Source organism: Solanum lycopersicum, chromosome 1, assembly GCF_036512215.1.
Source record: "Solanum lycopersicum chromosome 1, SLM_r2.1".
Taxonomy (NCBI): Eukaryota; Viridiplantae; Streptophyta; class Magnoliopsida; order Solanales; family Solanaceae; genus Solanum; species Solanum lycopersicum.
Genome location: NC_090800.1, coordinates 77,393,017 through 77,410,692, shown reverse-complemented (window position 1 = coordinate 77,410,692; position 17,676 = coordinate 77,393,017). Strand labels below are relative to the sequence as shown.

Sequence of the window (17,676 nt, the reverse complement as noted above, 5' to 3'; positions counted from 1 at the left end):
ATATGTGAACCTTCTATGGAGAATAAAGCCCAACAACAAAAAAAGGTGGTACATGCTTTCAATGAAATAAGTTGGCTAGCCTTTTTTAATTTTTGAGAAATTTTTACATATAGCCACTTAAAAATAGCTTAATTACTCTATATAACTATAGTTTGATAATTACAATTCGTAGCTACATGTTATAGGAAGGAGAGAGGAGAGCCAGATTGGGAGAGATAGGAGAGAGGCGATTGAGAGGGTAAAGAATGGGAGAGAGGTGAATTGTATATGTATAAGGTTAGATAATTGTATATCATCCATATATATTTGTATGTATGGCAAGCGAGATTGGGAGAGGGAGGAGAGAGATGAGCGAGATTGGGTGAGGCAATCACGAGAGGGCAGAGAGTGGTAAAAAGGTGAATTGTATATCGGTTAGATAATTGTATATGATACATATATATCCGTGTATTCTAACGAATTATACATATATAAACGTGACTAATTTATACAAATTCGAAGTTAGCCCACGTAATTAATGTATAATATTAGTCACAACTCACAAATGATAATATAGCAAAACTATAACTAAACTGAGTAATTATGTAGTATAAATTTGCTTAACCACGTAATTTTTTCTTTTTTAAACTTTTTCAACCTCTTCTTTTTTTTACATTCTTTTTCTATTTAAAAATGTACCTTAAATTTGAGATAATAGTTCGGACTTTGGATACTTGCTCAAAAAATTGTCTACGTAGGTATGTTATTTGTCATTATAAAGTGGTTCCTAGTTTATGATGCTCATCCTAATTTCTTTTAAATTGTTTTTTTAGTTGAATAATATAAATATCAATTAATATTTTAAAATATATTCTTGCTTATATTAATATGAGAAAAAAATTCCTAGTACTATTTGTATTTTTTTTAATTTTAAAATTTCGAATTAATTAAATAAAATTTAGATTTTAAAATTAGTAAAATTTACTTTCGAACAATGAAATATGATAACTATCTTCAAACGGAGAATGTATAATCTAGTACTCCCTCCGTTTAAAAAAGAATTTCTATATTTTCTTTTTAGTTTATTTTTTTAAAAAATGACCTCTTTTCTTTTTTGCAACACTTTAACTTTAACTTTTCACATAGGATTATTAAAGCCACAAGATTAAAGACATTTTAATACATTTAACATAACTTTAATTTAGAACCACAAGACTAAAAAGTTTCTTTCTTTTTTTTAAATTTTGTTTCAAATCAAACTAGATTAATTTTTTTGGAACGAAGGGAGTATCAAATTCGAAATTTGCAAGATAGATCTCATAATTTTAATTTTTAGTTGAATGCATTTGGTCGACATTGAGGCCTTCTTCATAGTGAGCAAGTACAAGTTTATTTGCCTCGTCTTACCCACCCCCCTCGCGCCGCCTCCTTCCAAAGGTCAAGATATCCTGGTTGGGGCTTTAAGGGGCTCAAGTTGGCTCATTTCTTGATTTGTTTTTGATGGTTGTCTCTTTCAAACCATCAAAAGCTACTGAAAATTGCCTTCTCATGACCCTTTAAAGTTCATAAATTAAAGGTTGTCCCTTTTTGACACATATATTATTCCCTCTGAAATCTACTCTACATTTTAGAGAAAAAAAGTTTACACCTTTAACTCTCACTGGGGTGTGTGTCCCTCATCTTCTTGAAAAGAAAAGGGTATGGCTCTTGTGAGTAGAATTCCTTCAATTTCATCTTCTTCTGGAGCAACCCAATTGACAAAAATCAAATCTTTTTGTGTTAATCCTGTTTGCTGTATTAACTATGCATCATCATCTTCTTCTTCCCCTTTTACTGAGAAGCATTCAATTGAGAGATACCAAAGGGATAGTTGGATATACAAGAATGAATTGGAGCAACAATCTAGTTCTTGCCCAATTTTACCTGATCCTAGCTACGTGAGGGACTATGACATAGCTTTGCAGCTGCCTGAACTGAAGAAAATGCTTCAGGTTTTGAGGGAGAAGAGAGAAGGGGAAGGAGGGTGTGATAGAAAAGGGCCTGGGAATGTGTTCTTGGTGGGTACTGGACCAGGTGATCCTGAGTTGTTGACTGTTAAGGCTTTGAGAGTTATTCAGAATGCTGATCTTTTGTTGTATGATAGATTGGTTTCTAATGAAGTCTTGGATTTGGTTGGTCCTGATGCTAGGCTTCTCTATGTTGGTAAAACTGCTGGTTATCATAGCAGAACTCAGGTTTGTGCAATTTCTTTGGTTGTTATTGAACATATCTGCTTATGTTTGTTTGATTTGAGGATTTTAGATTCCTTAAAGTGGACTGAGTTCTAGATTTATAGTTGAAAATGCATCATAAATTTGAGTGATGTTGGTCCTTGTATGGACAACTTTAAGTCTTTCATTGATGCATGAATTTCCTTCAAGTGGAATGATGCTTTTGTTGTCAAACTGGTGACATTTGGGCTGCTAATAGTGGGAACTTAATCATTTAGAAAATGCTTGGGATGGTTGGATGAAAACTATAAAGAACTTCTATGTGAAAATTGGCTTTCCAACCATTGTTCTCAGTGCTGGGGTATTCTCAAAAAGAATATATATAGTTCTGAAAGGCAATAGTGGGATTGGCTTCTATGGTAATGGTGGAAAAGCTATAGCCTTTCTACTTTTCTGTGTGTTTAGCTGATACCTGAATTAGCCTAGATATGATATCTCATGGCTCAAGTGGTATAATTTAGTCTATGCATTATTGGTGGCATTGATGGTTGAAAATCTAAATGCTACAAGCTTCTTAATTTGCTGAATATTTTTCTTCTGCATGTGATCATGTTAACAAGTCAGCTTGCAATTTGCTTATGACATCTTTGTGTATTTTGCATTTCACAGGAAGAAATTCATGAGTTGCTTCTGAGTTTTGCTGAAGCTGGGGCCAATGTTGTGAGACTAAAAGGAGGTGACCCATTGGTATGTCTCTGGATTAGGTGTTTGGTGTATGCTTATACATTTCTATATAGTGGGTTTTTTAATAATTACAGAGTTGAAAGTTTGGAGCATTTGTTGGAATATCAGGTATTTGGACGAGGAGGAGAAGAGATGGATTTTCTCCAACAAAAGGGAATTCAAGTTAAAGTTATTCCAGGTATGATAAGTTTGTGAATCCCGCAAAGAACTTGATTGAGCTGAAAACTGCAGATCTTCCCAAGTGTCACTCAGTTGGCTTGCAAACTCTCACTAAGAATATCTTTTAATGATGGAAGATGTTTCAATTTAGAGGAGTATGTACATACTGGTCGAAGAAAGCAAGTTTTTGTCAGTATTAGTTTAGGGAATAAGAGGCAAGTTCTCTCCGTGATAAACATAGGTTTGCAACTTCAAGTAAATCACGTCTTTTTTTCAAATTCTATCTGTCTTTGCAAGATTTTCCATTTAGTTTAGATGTCAACATTTAAATCTTGGCCTCTGTTGAAGAGGACATTAGTTTTTCTGAAAGAACTTTACAGATTCTCCCTTGAGAAATCCTATATCTTTACTTATTATAAGCCGATTCATAAGCTAAACTATGTGTTCTCCGAGAGGCAGCAATTGCTGCATCTGCCAACATTCAAAATCACTTGTGCAGTTAAATGTTTACCAATATTTGGGTCATGGGTAGTCCCTTTAGTCTACTAAAGGATTTAATTTGCTTTCAGACTCCACCTGCACTTTCAAGTGTAAATTTTTATAGGTGAGAGTGGGCTAGTTATATGTTGTGTGTAAGTAAATATATAATGGAAGAAGTGTGATATACTGGTCAAAGTCTGATACTGTCATACACAACTGGAGGTAGGCCTCATTCTGGTCATTTCATTTCAGGTATTACTGCAGCATCTGGGATATCGGCGGAGTTGGGAATTCCATTAACCCATCGGGGTGTCGCAAATAGTGTTAGATTTCTCACTGGTCACTCGAGAAAAGGAGGAACAGACCCACTTTTTGTTGCAGAGAATGCGGCTGACCCTGACTCTACATTAGTTGTTTATATGGGCTTGTCAACGCTTCCTTCCCTGGCCTCAAAGCTCATACATCATGGGTTGCCAACTGATACACCAGCTGTTGCCATTGAGCGAGGAACAACACCTCAACAACGCATGGTAAGCGAGCCCAGTTGCTTATCTTTCACTTTTCCCTCGTTATTTGGCTGGGCTGCTGCTTTTGTTTGCTACCTTTGAGAATAAATCAATTGTTATTTGGTTTCTGCAAGCGAGAAGTTAGAACAGTAATTCATAGACATGCATTTATGGAGAGGATGTTTAAATGAATATTTCCTTCTTTATGAAACATTTCAACTCCCTCCTCTCTATAAATTAGATATGTTACTTCAGTTTATAAAAAAGTTAGTAGAACAGAATGGATGTTGCAACTAAAGGTCCTTCTGCCAAATGGACCTTTACTTTTCCCCTAGGTTTTGATATTTTTCTGATGTTAACCTTCCAAATGAGACTAAGCACTTTAATTTGCACAGAGATCGCAACAAAATAGTGCTAGTATCCTTGGTCCCTAATGGGGTATATTGACATCATTAGAATCAATTTGATGGCCTCTTTTAAAGATGTAGTTAAGCTTGACCTTACATGGTATACAACAGATTTTTTTTTCCGTCACATGCCACTCCATTGATTTCAGAGCTCTAGGTTTTTAGGAATACTACATTCATAGGCTTTGCCTTAAAGCTACCACCTCTCTCACATCATGTTCAACTTCATTGGTTGGTATGGTCAACATTGTCGTGAAAGCAGCACTTGCATAAAGTTTAGAAATATGTTGAGAGGTTGTTTCAGATCTCTAACTTGGAGAAGCTATTTGAAATAATGCTTGTTTTTTTTTTCTTGGAAAATAGCGACTGTGCATGTAGTGTTTTATCACATGGGTAAGCAATTGGACTAGGGGTAACCTTCACAATTAGACCTGGTCATTGTGCTTATTACTGTAATATCCAAAACAACCGGAGGGAAGTGTATTATTCTATGCTAGTTTAGCCATGTTTCTTTTCTGCCTAGTTAAGCATTCAGCATGACGAGGATGTGGGATTGCATCACTGATACAGTTTCCATGTAATTCATTCAGGTGTTTGCAGAACTGAAGAATCTTGCTGATGATATTGTATCTCACCAGCTAGAGTCGCCAACTTTGATTATCATTGGGAAGGTGGTAGCTCTTTCACCATTATGGCCACACTCCACTGAAGAGTCTCCTGTCTTGGTTGAGACCAAATCTTCAATCAACACATTGCAATAGGCCAGCCTCACTGAATGGGATGATCATTTGTGATGCCAAAACCTCATCTCTTTCCTGCAGCCAAGCTGAATACTGCTGCATGCTAAATGATGTGCAACTATATCAATTCTCTTTCAGATTGTGCAGTGAAGTCTAGTACAATAAAGGTGATTTTACTTCGTGATGCTAATGGCGATGCGTAGAGGAGAATCTTCAGCCAGCATGGACTCAACGGGGCGTATCTTTACTCTCATTCCAGTAACTTGACAACTCTGGCTCTATTTTCAAGAGCCAACAAGTGAACTAAGATTTTGACAGTGTCCGATTCTTTAAGCAAATACTAATCCGTAAGCATTTATCAAGAGGCGCGATATGTTTTATCGAATAATTGATAATTTTGTAAAATGAGTTGGAAGGATATTATGTTGATGGTCTTCTTGGTGGTGTATTTTTTTATATATAATTTGCCTATTTCTATTTTAGTTTGGTGCCATCATTGCCATTGATTGTTGAGCAAAGACTGCCTTTGTTATGAGGTGTTTCAGTTGATTTCTTTATACAGGGAAAAAATGTGTTTTTATGTTAAAGCCAAGTCCAAGCTCCCATTGTTAAGGCCCAATGTATATTTAGGCCTAACTCGTAACCTATCCGATAATGATCAATAATCGATACTATTTTTATTTTTTTTAGCTCTTTTAATGGTTTATAGCTGTTTTACCAACTGCTGCTCCAAAAGTTAAATCGACTGACCGATACACAACTCTATTTGGTAGTGTTTTGACTTCTCTTAAGAATTGGAGATTGAAATTAACCTTTTAAATTATGCTTAATTTTGTGTTGATTAAGTAATTACTTTGACCAAACAAATATAATTAGACCAAATTATATTAAAATCCAAGTATAAGATATGATTTTGCAAGCATTGATTGAACATCACTACTTTCATTCAGATAGGAACTCAAGAATAGGTCAAACAACATGCTTCCAAGCTCCTTTGTTGATAATGTACAACTGGAAGTCTATCTAAACCATAATTATTATGATTTAAATTCTTATTTGCAATGATTTGTCAATAAAATAAGCTAATTCCGTAAGATAAGCCTGAAAGAGAAGTCCAATAAGTAAACATTAAACAAATAGGATGTAATAATAAGTGAATTATTCTGTCTCCTCTTATTCTTATCTTGTTTGATGGAATAGGATTTCTTAAACTGAAAATAAAATAAAATAGATTTTAAAGAATGTATGTACTTAGCTCAGAAAGAAATACAACCAAAATGGCATATATACCTCAAAAATTTGTATGATTATATACATTATTAATACATATATATTACATATACATTGACTATGGTAGATTACATTGATATTTTCTAAAGAATGAATTGAATAAAATGAAGCTGTGGTTCATTTAAACATTATTAACATACAGTACTAAGAAATAGGATTGGACTTGTATAAGATGTTGCTTTTGTATTAGAGATTCATTTTCCCAGTTCTGTTGCATCAGTCTCATGTTACCACAAGTTATAACCACCAAGGATTCACCTCTAAACATAGTCGAAAAAAATTGTATTGCACCTCTACCAACCCCGTCTGCTCGTCTGAATCACAGTGAGGCTTAATCCAAAGTTCTCAGGATGTTGTAAGAATGTATGATTAGCTGCAGGGGTGCTTCATCACATGTTATTTCACCGATATGGAGTTATGTCGATGAATGGTTCATAGTACCATTGCACATGCACTCTGGGACAGGGTACTTTGTTACATCCCTTCCTGGTTTCCTCAATTCTGGCTGACCTAAGGAATCTCTATGCAAGTCCAGTATTATTCTGTTGAATTCTGTTTCAGAAAGTGATGAGTTCAGAAAATGTCGAAGCATCTGTCTTTTGTTGGGAGTGATAGTCTTTTTGTGCCCTGCATAGGCCCTTTGTCCCTATTGAAAAAGTAAAATACAGCCAATAGTTAGAGAAAAGCTCAGACATGTTCAGATAATCCTATTAGCATTATTCTGTTCAAGAAAGTGAAGTATAGTGGAAGGAGAATCAATACCTGGAGAGCATGTCCCATGTTTCCACCATGAGATGGCATGAAAACATTGCTATTTTCGGTTACTATGTAGTCGAGAGCAGCCATAAGGGATGCTTTCTTGGAAAATGGCTCAAGTTCCCCGGGCAACGCAAGATCCTCTTTGTTAAAAAAGTGAGGGAATTCACTTGTCAATGGTTGCAATGCTTCTTTTCCACCCAAAGGAATTCCTCCAGCCCAATAGATTCTTGCTCTCTTTGGTGCTCCCAATGCTTTGAGCAACCTAATCAAAAGAACGTAAATTTGTTAAGTAGGGAAGTATTTTCAAGTGCAACAACAAAACAAGGAAATACATGAAGGCTAATATATGCTAACCTTGTAACCTCCAAAGCATTCAAAGGGCAGAGACCAGCAAGCTTTCTGTCATGGTAGGTCATGTTTGAACGCGAAGTTAAGAGCTCAGGCCTTTGCTTCCTCTCATTATTTATCATCTCATCAATCTCATGGCTTAAACCAGGAAGACATCCTGTTCTCACCCACACATCCTTCTCCATTCTCAAATGAAGAGCAACATATGGTCCCTTGCTCCTCATTCTCTCAGTAAGTTTGTTACCAAGTTCTAAGATTGATGGCGAAAACCTTAAAGCATGAAACGCCACCTACAAGATCACAAATCAGTATTTTGTCAAATTGAATGCTAATGCCAACAGAAGGAATTAGGTGGGGTTCCTATAAAAATTAGTAGTGGGTATAAATAAATTAGTTATACAACATAAAAAAGGCAAAGTTCCTAAATTTAGAGAGCTGTTTTATTCGAATAATTACATATAACAACAAAGCATTAGACAGAGTTAGTTAAATAGGACCAGGTTATTATTGCAAACAAACTTTGCCCTATTTATAGAAAGTGACATGTCCTAGACTGCAATACATGGTATGTCCATGTCTACGATTAAAAAAAAAAACATCCGATGACAAATCAGATAATCTAGTTATTATTGTTGCCGTATTGCATTTCATGTATCACTTTCTCGTGAAGCAAATGTCCCATAAAAGATTTAGTTTTCATTATTCCATTAAAAACCATTGCGTAATCTTTGAGTGGTCTAAATTAAACTCAGTTACAGGACAAGGAGGATTAAATTTACCTTGCAACGAAGTTTTTGAAGATCAGAAGGAAGATCCTTAGAAAGCCTTGAGTCAAGGCTTCGCAAAAGTAGAACACCATCCCTCCTAAGCTGCAAGAAGATCAATTCAACAATCAAAATAAGATCCTCTGTGATATCCCAAAACTTGGTTCAACTTCAATTCACCAACCACTCCTCTTAGATAAAAACAAACAACAACAACATAATCAATATTTTCCCACAAGTGGGAATGTACGCAAACCATACCCTTATCTTTGTGGGGTAGAGATATTGTTTCCGAAAAAACACAAGTAAATATCCTTATAAACAAGTCTAGAAGAGTTGAGTTGGTATTTGCATTTTTTTGGTTTAGGTATCAATCAAAGAGTGTAGAAATTAATTCCAGCTGCCATGTAGTCAATTTCAAGACTTTGTCCAACTTAAAAGATACTATTTCAATATCTTCCAAAGATATCAACTTTAGTATTAACCAAATAAACAAGCAATCTTGATTGTCTCTAACCACAATAGAAATTTCAATAGCCATCAAGTTTAACTTGAACATGCTAAAGAGTAAAGACCATCCATCATACAATGAACATCAATTCCCAAAGAAAATAAAACCATTTAATCATTTTCACTTCCCATTTCTGTTCTCTTGCTTTCAATTATATTAGGCTGTTGGACCATCCATTAAAGGAGTGGTCCTTATTATTGAACCAAAACCAGGAAAGTAATAACTTCATAGGTTAATTGAATTGATTCCTCTTTACCTTTCTGGTATAATGTGAACGAATCCATTCGGGGGAGGCATGGAGAGGAGTCCTTTTCTCCTCCACAGGTCTAGTCATTACGTGCGTTGACGGAAGTGATGAAACTATTCTTACATCATTTGCTAATACTTCCTTAAAGTGATCCAAGTCAAATATATCGGAGAACTCACTGCAACCAAAAACCAACAAAGAACATAAGCTAAGAAATCAAAAACACCTTAGAATAGCATAGAGATCTAACTTATTAAAACCATATACAATGTTACACTAAGTAAATAACAAGTTATCCACCAAACTATTGAAACATTTCTATAAATTGATGTTCTCAAATAGATGAAATTGGACTAACTAACTATTCAAACTCCAAAATTAGAAGTTAAGTCAAGTTCAACAAGAGTTGCCTAAGTACAGATAATTAAACAGTAATAACAGAACTTGTGAGCTGGAAATAAAGAAGAATTCAAGAAAAGCCAAACCTTTCATCACCCCAGATGACATTAACTTGCAAAATGGGAACAACAAGAGCAGCACCAAGAATCCTAGCAATCACCACAGCATCAACAATCTGATTTCTCTGCTGATTCATTCCACCAGAAACCACAACCATCAAATACCTAGTCCTTCCTTTAACAATATCCGAACTTGTTTTTCTATACTCTGAACTAAAATCCAAACAAGGCTTATAACCCAACCCATCAGGTTGTTTCCAAAACTCATTCTTTTCATCCCCTTCTTCTTCTTTTTCTCCATTTCCAAGATTCAGAGCTCCAATACTGAGCTGAGAAACTTGATGGTCATTTAAAAATGAAGTCTTTTCTTGAAAAATCCCACATGGGTTTGGTGCAAAAGGAAGTAAAGTTTCAAAATTGAACCATAACTTCAACATACCAACAAACCCAAAAACAAAAAGAAACAAAACCCAGAATCTTGGATTATTAAGCAAAAGTTTGAGCTTTACAGAAAAAGATGGGTTCTTTTTCTTTGGAGACAGTAACAGAGACTGAAGCCCTGAAGAAGAAATTGAATTTATTATTTGAGATGGTACTGCTATGTAACACTGCTGCTTCTTCTTGTTAGTTTTTGACACTGCCATTTCTTCACAAACAAATGGCTTCTTCACCTCAAGAAACACAAAAATAGTGAGAAAAAAATGCTCTGTTTTTTTTGTTTATTTAAAACATGATTTTCTCAGAGACTTTCTAAGAAAGTTTCTGAAAAAGAAATGGTGGAAATGATCGGCAGAAACACGAAATACAATGATCAATGCGCGTTTAGTATTGGATGAAAAATGGTACAAGTCAGAGAAGGTGTGTCAGATGGCTAATGGGTTCTTTTTTGTTCTTAATTTTCTCTCTGTGGAAGAACATAGGGTATTTATACAACTTGTTTGGAGTAGGGGAAGGAATTATTTATAGCTCGTCCAGTTTCAAAATAAATGAACTTTTGAACTATGTCATGCGATTAAATATGAGATTACGAATTACTTATTACTTTCTCTATTTCAATATAAATGAACTTTTGAAATTGTCATATGAGTAAATTTGGAAATATGAATTATTTATTACGTTGTTCGTTTCAAAATAAATGAACTTTTGAAGTATGTCATATGAGTAAATTTGTGATTAAGAATTATTTATGACTTTGTCCGTTTCAAAATGAATAAACTTTTGAATTGATTTTTTTTGTATTTTTTAGTAATGAACTCGTATTTTAATTTCAAATCTACTCGTATGATACACTTTAAAATGACGATGAAAAAAATTATATAACCCTGTGTTTGATCTAAGTGTACAGTAGTGTTAGGAAATATTTATGTATCTAATTTTATGAGAGATAACGAATTTATATGCCTCGTATTTTAGTTTATAAATTTATCTCGACACACCTTACGAAAGTTAATTAAAAGATAATTTGTTAATTTAATCATTTTTCTTTTCTTTTCTTTTTTATTTTAAAAAAAGAATTAGATATAGTTTAAAATAGAATAAAGAATGAAATGGGAAAAAACCAATATATGTTCGAATATTAAATATTTTATTTATTTTAAATTTTTTTAAAAAGTGACAGAAATTTAATTCTATATTAAAAAATGGAAGGAGTAATGTATTTATGCTAACTTCTTGTTTTTTAATATTGTGGAAAATAATTATAGGCGTGTCAAATGACAGTATTGCTCTTGGTCAAAAGTAGAATAAGAATAATAAAATAAGAAAATCTGAGTCCATGAGAGAATTTGATTGTTTTTTTTAAAAAAAAAATTATTTTTTTAATTTGAAGTGGACTAGTATTACTCGTGAAAAACGAATAAATTTTGTAAAGCTTTGATAACGATATCTGTCTTGATTTAATTAAGAATTTTCACATTTGTTCCAGGTTTAGAACAAAATTTTAGAGTTTATTTACCTATTTAAATTATTACTCTATTTATAAGAGTTGAATAAAAAAATTTATTTTGTAATAATAAAATATACACGTGAAGAAATTAGGAAAATTTAATATTTACTATACAATAAAAATAATTTTAATTTTATATATAGATAAAAATATAAGGTAACATTTTAACTATATAAATTTAAATGAATTCTATACGAATTAACGTATCTTACTGAGCTATTAATTACGAAGCTATTGATGGAACGAAATTTTTCTTTTTTTCTTATTTTTGGTGGTGGAATTTGGATTCCTAAAATTCGAACTGTTTTGGATGGTCACATTTGGAAATTAAAAGGTAATTCTAAATATGCAATCATCACCTGAGTATTTCTGAAAATGCATCATCACCAATTTATAACTAATTTCTATGACATCCATCCACCACCGCCCAACATTTTATTTAATTATTACTTCCCCGTTTAAAAAATAACGATCTAATTTAATTTGAAATGGAGTTTAAAAAAAAAAAAGTTTTTTTAATTTTGTGATTTTAAATTAAAGTTATATCAAATGTATCAAAATACTTTTTAATTTTGTAATCTTAAATATATATTACATGAAAAATTAAAGTTAAAGTATTGCCAAAAGATGAAAAGAATCATTCTTTTATAAACATATTAAAAAGAAAATAGAATCATTCTTTTTTAAACGGAGGGAGTATTTTTTATAATATAGTTATTATGTGTTGTAAGATAATTTGGTATAAAAATTTTAGTTATAAATATTTTTTGTAATATTTGTGTGGTTATTAAAAAATTATAATTATTAAATGAAAAGCTTAAGATTAAATCATCTTTAAATATAAAATATATCATTGCTCTTAGAACATGACGATAATAAGAATATAATATTATTAAATAAATAATTGTATTATTTTAAATTCTTTTTTCTTATTATTGTTATGTGTGGAAAATAAAATGTCAATCAGATAAAATAAGAAAGAAACAGCGGGGTACACCATCTACAGGACATTCCATGCATTTTGAGTATTTAGTTTTAAGTCAAAGAAAATGAAAATTTATTCTAAAAAGATAGTTCTCAATATAAATTTCTCATAAATGTAATTTAAAATTACTAGTTTTTTCTTAATAATTTTTTGTACGCATATAAATATTGAAACATATTTATGATTATAATTTTAGATGATTTATAATTAAATAAATATGATACTATTATATCAAAATAAAAAAATAATAAATCCAATGACTAAAATGCACGTTGATGAAGTCAATAAATAGTAAATCCTAACCAAACAATTTAATTAAAACAATTAAATTCACCGTAATTCGTAAGGTAACGTGTGGGGCCAAGGCTTTGTTGCGTTGCCTTGTGGGCTCGTGGGTTTGGGGAGAGAAGACTTTTATTTTTTCACATATATAGCATTATTTTAGTTTATTAATATTTTTATTTTATATGACACGATATAATTTTAGTTTATCAAAAAAATAATGATATAAATTAGATTGTTACGAATATAAATTAAAAATAGAAGATTAATAGATAGTAACGTAATATTTAACTATTCGTTCGTACTAGTGGTGGTAGTATTTGTTTTCGTAGTTTTTTTCCCCTTCAAATTGTGTTACTTCTTTTACTTCTAGTGTTGTTTTGTTATAGATACTGTTAAAAGATACTCACTCTCGTATGCTTTTATTTTTGTTAATTCTTTTTTTCTTCTTAATTGCTTTGGATCATTTTATTGTGTATAGAGTCTCTATCGAGAAAAAATCTTTCCATCTTTTTAAAAGGTTTAACAAAATTATCAGCTATAAAATATTTATTTCACTCTTAGAAATAATAACATGGAATAAATAATTTTATCTCAATTTATGTGGCATATGATAGTTGGATAATTTAACCTTAATTGTGTATTTGCACAAATTATTTTTTATTTTTAAAAATACATAAAGTACTATAAATTATTATTATAATTAATAACTCAAATACAAAATTTATAGAAAAATATAATTTATGATATAAATTAAGAAGAAGAAAATAATAATAATATAGATATGAAAAAACTTATTCACATCAGATATTTATATCAAATCAATATAATTTCTATTATTGTGTAATTCAATAAAGTAGAATGTACTATAACTTTAAACGCATGACATACATGTATTAATTTAATATAGATATTCGATACAGATAAATTTTATCTACGTGAATATTAATATAGGATGGAGGGAAGGAAGTACTATTCAAAATTCAAAAATGGTGTTGAAATGTCACGAAAATAGGATAATGACCATCTCCAGTAAGAATTGGTGTCGTGTAATGAAATGGCCAGCTGGACAATATAAACAAATCAGGAAAAAGCCTCATGTGACCTGCCGCCTTTGCCAGCCTGTTTCTTCTCTTTTGCTTTCCTTTCGGAAAGGAAAAACCCCGCAGCCGATATCCTACTAAATCTACCAATTATATTCTAAAAGGTTCGTAATATTGGTATAGGAAATAAGAGTAAAATATTTTAAAATTAAATTTATGAACATATTTGATTTTAGTTAAGATAAATATATAAATTATAATTTTGAAATAATTTAGCGTGCGATCCTTGATAATAGTGATTCGCTTTTGTATGCCAGCTAGACGGTAGCAGTATCTCACACGCTGGCATTCGGGCCACCGTGTACGACACTGACCTTTCAACATCGTGCCACGTTGGAATTAAAAGGCTAATGATATAGGTCCCTTTACGCATTCAGTTTTGTCTTTGTTTTAGGGTGCATGGCAGGAGATGAGGCATATTTAGGGACTACAATTTCAAGAAAAAGGTATTTTACCTCTCGATCACCGAGCGGAGGAATGTATATGAGAGGAGATAGGATATTCGAATATATATATAAGATGGAGAGAGGAGGGATTTATCAAAAAGGAAACAAAAAAATTATCCGATAAAAAGCTTTTGAATTTTTCTTAATGGTAGAAAATCATAGAGATTATTATAAAATAAGGCATAATATATAAATATATATCCTTTAACTTGGCTTCAAATTACATTTATAAAATGAGATACTTAAACTTGTATAAAATTGAATAAATAGACACACATGTCATCCTACATGTCATTTTTTGTCTTACATGTACTTTGTTATGTAGGACTCATGTGTTTATTTATTAAAAAATTGGATAGTTAAAGTGTCTCTTTGTGCATTATAAAAATTACAGGTCAAAGTTAAAATTTGAAATTAAACTTAGAGTCCAATATATGTATTATGCCATAAAATAAATATATATTTAGGCAACTTTTCCATACTAAAAATAAATATTCATTTGTATTTGTTTAGATTTAAGAGTTATAATATTTAATTTTTTAAAAATTTGATCCAGTACTACGCTAAAGGCCTAAATATGAGTGTAATTTGCAAATTATTAGGTGTTTTTGGTTGATGTAGGACAAATTAGTCAGTCGAGACCAACAACAAGTGTTCAAAAAGTGGGGCTTATTACTCTCTATTATTGAAAAATCACATCTTTAAAACCAATTATTTTTCAGAGTTGGCTAAATCTATGAACTATAGTAATCTCTTCTCTCTTGGAACTACTAATAAAAACAAATTAGGTTTTACATTTCTATGGCCATGCTAATTAAAACTTTTTTGATTCTACTTGTATGAGATTTTTTTATATCTCACAAATTGGTAAATCAAAATCTTACACCATCGAATTTGTTATAGTTTGTATGACAAAAGAAAAATTCACTCGACTTGTTTTAATTGTGTATTTTACTGGTATAATGTATAAGTTTTATGATCTTGAAATTAGCAATAATTGTTGTTAGTAGAAATGGTGTGCGTTTGAAGCAAAAATCATTATTAATTTGCTGTCACACAATTGGTTAAGAGGATTTAATACGTCCCCTTCGACATGTGTTTAATTATCATATGCTCTTGTTTCTTTTTCATTTTTTTTCTTGGCCCAAAGGAGGGACACTCTACACTGTGTATTGTGACATTCCTAGTGTCTTTAATGATAAGATAAATTCGTAACATATCAGTATAATACCATAAGTAAGGTCGAGAAACGATTTATAAAGATTACAAAAGATAAGAATATATAAAGATAAATTATGTTTACAAGATACTTATGAATTCTGTCTATAAGAGATTTTGGTATATAAGTTCAATAGAGTATGTTCTCTTGTTAAACAGAACGCAGGGTATAATTTTTTCGATGCCTTTTAATTTCTCTTAACCAAAAGAAATCCAAAACATGCAATAGTATGTATAATATCGCAAGCATAGTCTAAAAGGACGAGGTGCACGCATATCTCATCTCAATCCCGTTATTTTAGATATCTTGCAATATTATAATTGGAGAAAAAAAAAATCTAAGAAGAAAGAGTAAGGACATTTGTGTTACTTTCATAAGACTGGGTAAATATAATTAACAAATAATAACCTCAATGTTTAAACACTTTAATAATTGTGCTATCTAAGTCATCTCTTTTGTACTAGCAACAAACTTTATCATAATTTTGGATTAATCTAGAAGTAAGATTCTGATTAGACTAAGCCAAAAAGGCACAATCCATTTTTCTTCCTAAAAACTCAACTATGAAACAGTATTTTTAATTTTAAGTTGCTTTTATTTTAATGTATATATGTATGAATTCTAATGATGTTTCATATTATTCAAAGTGTCATTATTTTAATTATTGAAAATCAGAAACTCTTTGGCTGCTTTAAGGCTCCAACAGGGACTCCAGTAGGTCCTATGCTGACCAATTTCCAGTGTTGGCCTTACCCACTTATAGGCCAATAAGAAAAGTAGGCCAATAATTATTATTTTTATTTCCATCTCGCATTTATTATTTATTTGGATTTCGATCCTAACTATCATAAGGCTCAAACTCGAGATTTCTGATAGGGGTGAGGATAGCGAAATTATATTTATCCTATAACAATCCTTGAAATTCCATTCTATGTAATTAGAATTTATACTAATGGGAAAGATGTATACTACATTATTATTACTACTATACTTGTAGACATTATTGATTAGTTGCGTTTACTTTCAGAAAAGCACAAAAAAAAAAAAATACAAAAGGATTTCACTATCATGAGACCACATTTTATATTTCATGTTTATTTGAAAACGATTTTTTTTAAAAAATAAAATAAAATAAAATAAAATCAGAGAAGCAATGTATAATTAGGTTCAAGGAAAATGACTTGCTACTTTACCACAATTATTTTCAATATATGGTGATATATATTGGTAACTAGAAGTCAATTACAATATAATTTTGAAGTGGATCATTATTCATGGTAGATTGATTTTTATTCAAGCAATTTCTTTTTTATAAATTTGAATTATTATGACTGAAAATCATGAAGATCCATTAAAAAAGCACTCAATATCCAATCAAATTGTAAAATTATACTTCCTTTTTGGGACCAAAATGCATAAAAGTTGGAGTAATATACAAATAGTATTTTTTTTTAACTTTTACGTTTCTCTTTTTGCAAAATTTGCTTAAACTAAAAGATAATGTGGAAATTATTATTATGTAAATAACTTCTTTTTATTCCCATGATTGAAAGATTACACTATCTTATAAAACTAGCAATCGAACAAGTTTTTTCTTTTCTCCGATACTGTATTTGTTTCAATTTATATAATTTATATACTTTTTTGTTCGTTCCGAAAAGCATAACATAGTTTAATTACTTTAATTCAACTTTCAAAATATATTTATTTTATCTCAATTTTTTTTAAAAAAAAAACTTCATCTCAAATTAAACTATGTCATGTAAATTAAAACGAAGAGCTTAGAATATTTTTTTTTGAGTTAGAAGAAATGATATAACATATTAAGATTCCCATAGCTACATGACTCGTGAGTAGTAGCTTAGTTGAGGGCAACAACATCTTGCATGTGATAATTAACTTCATCCATGCAAATTGTAATTAACAAAACCTGAAATTAAGGTGGACAAATATTTTCTTCCTTTTATTTTTTTTTAAGTAATTATTTAATTTCAACTTTTCATGTGTGATATGCTAAATATCACAATATTTAATTATTTTTTTTAAAATTTTTATATCAAATTAAAAGCAGACAATCAAATTAGAACGAAAAAA

General features: G+C 31.1%; 2 protein-coding genes across 2 annotated transcripts; one reads left to right on the top strand and one right to left on the bottom strand.

Annotated features, from left to right (window-relative positions):
• Nucleotides 1-796: 796 nt before the first annotated feature.
• LOC101261158 (S-adenosyl-L-methionine-dependent uroporphyrinogen III methyltransferase, chloroplastic) lies at nt 797-5,707 on the top strand. Its single transcript, XM_004229546.5, has 5 exons — nt 797-2,213; nt 2,859-2,936; nt 3,042-3,111; nt 3,825-4,102; nt 5,076-5,707. Exons 1-5 carry the CDS (start codon nt 1,680-1,682, stop codon nt 5,244-5,246), a joined length of 1,131 nt encoding a protein of 376 aa, XP_004229594.1. The 5' UTR covers nt 797-1,679; the 3' UTR covers nt 5,247-5,707.
• An 803-nt stretch (nt 5,708-6,510) lies between these two features.
• On the bottom strand, nt 6,511-10,668 carry LOC101260866 (O-fucosyltransferase 20-like). The gene is made up of 6 exons (XM_004229545.5): nt 9,630-10,668; nt 9,154-9,322; nt 8,402-8,491; nt 7,629-7,912; nt 7,278-7,536; nt 6,511-7,161 (listed from the first exon to the last, which is right to left on the bottom strand). The coding sequence occupies exons 1-6, from the start codon at nt 10,244-10,246 to the stop codon at nt 6,931-6,933; spliced, it is 1,650 nt and encodes a 549-aa protein (XP_004229593.1). The 5' UTR covers nt 10,247-10,668; the 3' UTR covers nt 6,511-6,930.
• Nucleotides 10,669-17,676: the final 7,008 nt, after the last annotated feature.

Coding starts and splice junctions, on each gene's coding strand:
- LOC101261158 (XM_004229546.5), top strand. CDS start 1,680: ATGGCTCTTGTGAGTAGAATTCCTTCAATTTCATCTTCTTCTGGAGCA. Junction 2,937..3,041: donor TAAAAGGAGGTGACCCATTG/GTATGTCTCTGG, acceptor TTGGAATATCAG/GTATTTGGACGAGGAGGAGA. Junction 4,103..5,075: donor CAACACCTCAACAACGCATG/GTAAGCGAGCCC, acceptor TAATTCATTCAG/GTGTTTGCAGAACTGAAGAA.
- LOC101260866 (XM_004229545.5), bottom strand. CDS start 10,246: ATGGCAGTGTCAAAAACTAACAAGAAGAAGCAGCAGTGTTACATAGCA. Junction 7,913..8,401: donor TTCAAAAACTTCGTTGCAAG/GTAAATTTAATC, acceptor GTGATCTTGTAG/GTGGCGTTTCATGCTTTAAG. Junction 7,537..7,628: donor AATGCTTTGGAGGTTACAAG/GTTAGCATATAT, acceptor TCTTTTGATTAG/GTTGCTCAAAGCATTGGGAG.